Source organism: Chiloscyllium plagiosum, chromosome 10 (genome assembly GCF_004010195.1).
Source record: "Chiloscyllium plagiosum isolate BGI_BamShark_2017 chromosome 10, ASM401019v2, whole genome shotgun sequence".
NCBI lineage: Eukaryota > Metazoa > Chordata > Chondrichthyes > Orectolobiformes > Hemiscylliidae > Chiloscyllium > Chiloscyllium plagiosum.
Window position 1 is genome coordinate 86,634,781 of NC_057719.1, and position 4,023 is coordinate 86,638,803.

General features: G+C 39.5%; 1 protein-coding gene across 2 annotated transcripts in view; it reads left to right on the plus strand.

Moving 5' to 3' along the window:
• The window catches only part of LOC122553857 (cytosolic phospholipase A2 zeta-like), a 115,759-nt gene that overhangs the window by 108,157 nt on the left and 3,579 nt on the right, over positions 1 to 4,023 (plus strand). For both annotated transcript variants that reach the window (XM_043698296.1, XM_043698297.1), the window contains one exon: positions 1,742 to 1,908. In XM_043698296.1, the coding sequence (XP_043554231.1) occupies positions 1,742 to 1,908 (167 nt within the window). The remainder of the gene's footprint in view (positions 1 to 1,741; positions 1,909 to 4,023) is intronic.

The window sequence follows — 4,023 nt, forward strand, 5'->3', positions numbered from 1 at the left end:
CCTCTTCGCTGTCCACTGCACCTCCAATTTTGGTGTCATCTGCAAACTTACTAACTGTACCTCTTATGCTCGCATCCAAATCATTTATATAAATGACAAAAATTAGAGGGCCCAGCACCGATCCTTGTGGCACAGGCCTCCAGTCTGAAAAACAACCCTCCACCACCACCCTCTGTCTTCTACCTGTGAGCCGGTTCTGTATCCAAATGGCTAGTTCTCCCTGTATTCCATGAGATATAACCTTGCTAATCAGTCTCCCATGGGGAACCTTGTCGAACGCCTTACTGAAATTCATATAGATCACTATATATAGTCCATATAGTTGCTTACAGTTTAAACATATATCCTTCTCAGGGAGACTAAACTGTAAACTCAACTTTCCTACCTGTACACTATAACCCTCTTTATAATAAAAGACCAACATTCTATTTTCATTTCTAAATATTTGCTGCAACTGAACATTAATACATTTTGTGATTCATGTACAAAGACTCTTTACTGCAGTTTACTGTAGTCTCTCTCAGTTTAAATAAAATTCAATTTACTATTCTTCTTCCCATACTGGACAGTCTGACATTTTCTTACATCATACTCCATCTGTCAGTCTTTGTCTACGCATTTAACTATCTATTCCATTGTAGACGTTTTTGTATCCTCCTCATAACCTGCTTTCCTATCTTTGTATGATTATCAAACGTGGCTTTAATGCAGGTGATGCCTGCTTCTAAGCTATTAATGTAAATTGTAATTAGCATTGGTCTCTGAGATGCTTCACTAGATACAGTTTGCCTACCTGAAAATAATCAATTTATTATGATGTTCTTTAAAATTAGGTAATCCGCAATCTTTTCCAATGCAATGAACCCACTTGTGCAGTAACATTTCCTGGGCTACTCTAGCGAATACCTTTTGGAAATTCAAATACACTGCATCTTCAGGCTCAACTTTGTGCCCCTGACTTGTTACATCTCAAAGAACTCAGAATTCCTTTACACAAAATTATATTGATTCTGCCTAACTGTATTATGCTTTTCTAATGCCCTGCTACAACCTCTTGAATAATGGATTTTCCCCAAAGCCAGATGTTGCACTAACTGGTAAATAGTTTCCTGTCTCCTTCACTTAAAATCATTGATGATCTTCTACATGACCTCCACCGTCCTGTCCTGCCCATAGTTTTTGATTTCCTTGCTGTCCAAAATTGTGACTATCTAAATCTTGAATCTTTAACAGACTTGTCCGGTAGAGACAAGAAGTTTCACAACCCACCAAGAAATTCTCCTCATGTTGACCCCTCATCTGAGTGGGACTCTAGGCCTTTCAGCCAGTCTCATATCCTTCAAAAGTCACCTAAAATTATTATACATTTCAGTGAAATCATCTGTCATTCTCTGAACTGCAAGAAATGGAGGCATTCCACCCACCTCTCTATTCAAGTTGTGATGTGATTGTAGATCTGTATAAAAACTGTTCAAACTGTCAGTTGTGTAATTATAAAAGTAGCCTTTGGAAATGAAACACCTAGCTTCTGAGTTAACATTCTGAGTTCGATATGACTCCTTTTCATCTAAAGAACAATCTACTAGACTAGAAATCCACACTATTTTGCTTTTAACTAGCTTAACTAGCTTTTAACTAGCTCCTGGTTGTGTTGACATTATTTTCATGACCGAAAGAAACATTTTTTTGGTTCTCTTTTGCCTGTTCTTTTAATTTATGCTATTTTTAACAAATCTTCCAGTTGAACATCTGGACTCCGCTCCAAACAAACTGACACCAATGGCAAAGCAGTTGTATTTGGTTGATGCTGGATTCTCAATTAATTCGGCATTTCCCCTTGCCTTACGGTCACAGCGACGTATCGATGTCATCCTGTCCTTTAGTTTTAGCCGAGGATCACCATTTAAGGTGAGAAGATTGATCTGTAACAGTGTTCCCTGACAACATAGTTATGTGACCTCGATGTATATTCCGCCCTGTAAGGTGAATTTCTACCCAGACAGCATAATGTATACGGTGCTTATAATATTAATTGTGGAACATTAATGTGTTTGTCCTCATTTTAAAAAATGTAGATTTTAGATTATAAAAAAGAGGATTTGAGTTTGGTACATGACATTTATTTACATGCTTTATCATATTTTTAAATCAACTTATTTGACTGTGGTCTGTCACACGTGTGTGGCCATCACATCCTGATGAAACCTATCCCAAACCTTCTAGCCCAACGATGCACCATAAACCTTGCACTATGTTGTACCATGTATGCTATGCTAGCTGAATTAAAATCATGAAACTGAATTCAATAAATCTGGTCATTTCTACCTGGTACCACAAAATAACCGATAAAGTTGCCAGGTTGTCACAAAAGCTCATCTAGTTGCCTACTACCATCTGAGCTGAAGGAGGCTGCTACCGTGCTTCTTCAAGCTGCAAACATTTGTGTACAATTTTGGTTCCCTCACTTGAGGGATGTTGTTGTATGGGAAGCAGTTCAGAAGAGGTTCACTAGATTGAGGTCAGAGACAAGGGATTTGTTTTATGAAGAGAGATTGAGCAATTTAGGCCTATAGTCTCTGGAGATCTAGGAACTGACAAAGTTGACATTGAGAGGATTTTTGCTCATGTGAGGAAATCTAGAATGAGGGGTCACAGTTTTAGAATAAAGAATAGCAGATTTAAAATAGAGATGAGAAATTACTTCCCTCAAAGATTCATGAGTCTGTGGAATTCACTACCCCAGCACATGGTTAATGCCAGCACATCTTGTAAATTTAAGGCGCTAGAGGACAGTAATGGGTAATTAGTAATGAGTTGAAAGGTGCACAGAAGGGTGGAGTTAAGGCTGAGATGTGATCAGCAATGATTTATGACAGAGCAAGCTTGACTGGCTAAATTGCTTACTTCAATTCCTAGTTATGCTTTTAAGTATACCTGCACTGAATGGTCAATTCTCTATACCCTTGGGACAAGACGATATGAGCAATAATTACTCAACTGTTGGGGTTACCTACATCAAGGAAAAAAAACATAAATATAGTCAGAGAGAGAGACATTTGTCACAACCATACATTTCTAACACATAGTTCTTTAGTTATTTTGCTCTTTATACCTTAGAAAAATTCCTGGGAATCCATACTTGTAAGACAAATGCTCATTATCAAAGACTCAACAGTGACATTTGTTATAGTCTTAAGAATTGCTGTAATGACCACTTTTCTGGCCAAGGCATCACTTGATTACCTAATGTTTCAACTATACCTTGTGTAGCCAGTTTCTGGAAGCAGACCAAATTCAATGAACTTTGCACAAAATGCTTTTTTTTTTCTCGTTAGGTTTAGATTAGATTACTTAGTGTGGAAACAGGCCCTTCAGCCCAACAAGTCCACACTGACCCTCCGAAGAGCAACCCACCCAGACCCATTCCCCTACATTTACCCCCTCACCTAACACTATGGGCAACTTAGCATTGCCAATTCACCTAAAGTGCATGTTTTTGGACTGTGAAAGGAAACTGGAGCACCCGGAGGAAACCTGCGCAGACAAGGGAAGAATAGTACATAGAACAGTACAGCACAGAACAGGCCCTTCAGCCCACAATGTTGTGCCGACCATTGATCCTAATGCACCCTCAAATTTCTGTGACCATATGCATGTCCAGTAGTCTCTTAAATGACCCCAATGACCTTGCTTTCGCAACTGCTGCTGGCAAAGCATTCCATGCTCTCACAACTCTCTGTGTAAAGAACCCGCCTCTGACATCCCCTCTATACTTTCCTCCAACCAGCTTAAAACTCCGACCCCTCGTGTTAGCCATTTCTGCCCTGGGAAATAGTCTCTGGCTATCGACTCTAACTATGCCTCTCATTATCTTGTATACCTCAATTAGGTCCCCTCTCCTCCTTTTTCTCCAATGAAAAAAGTCCAAGCTCAGTCAACCTCTCTTCATGAGATAAGCCCTCCAGTCCAGGCAGCATCCTGGTAAACCTCCGCTGAACCCTCTCCAAAGCATCCACATCTTTC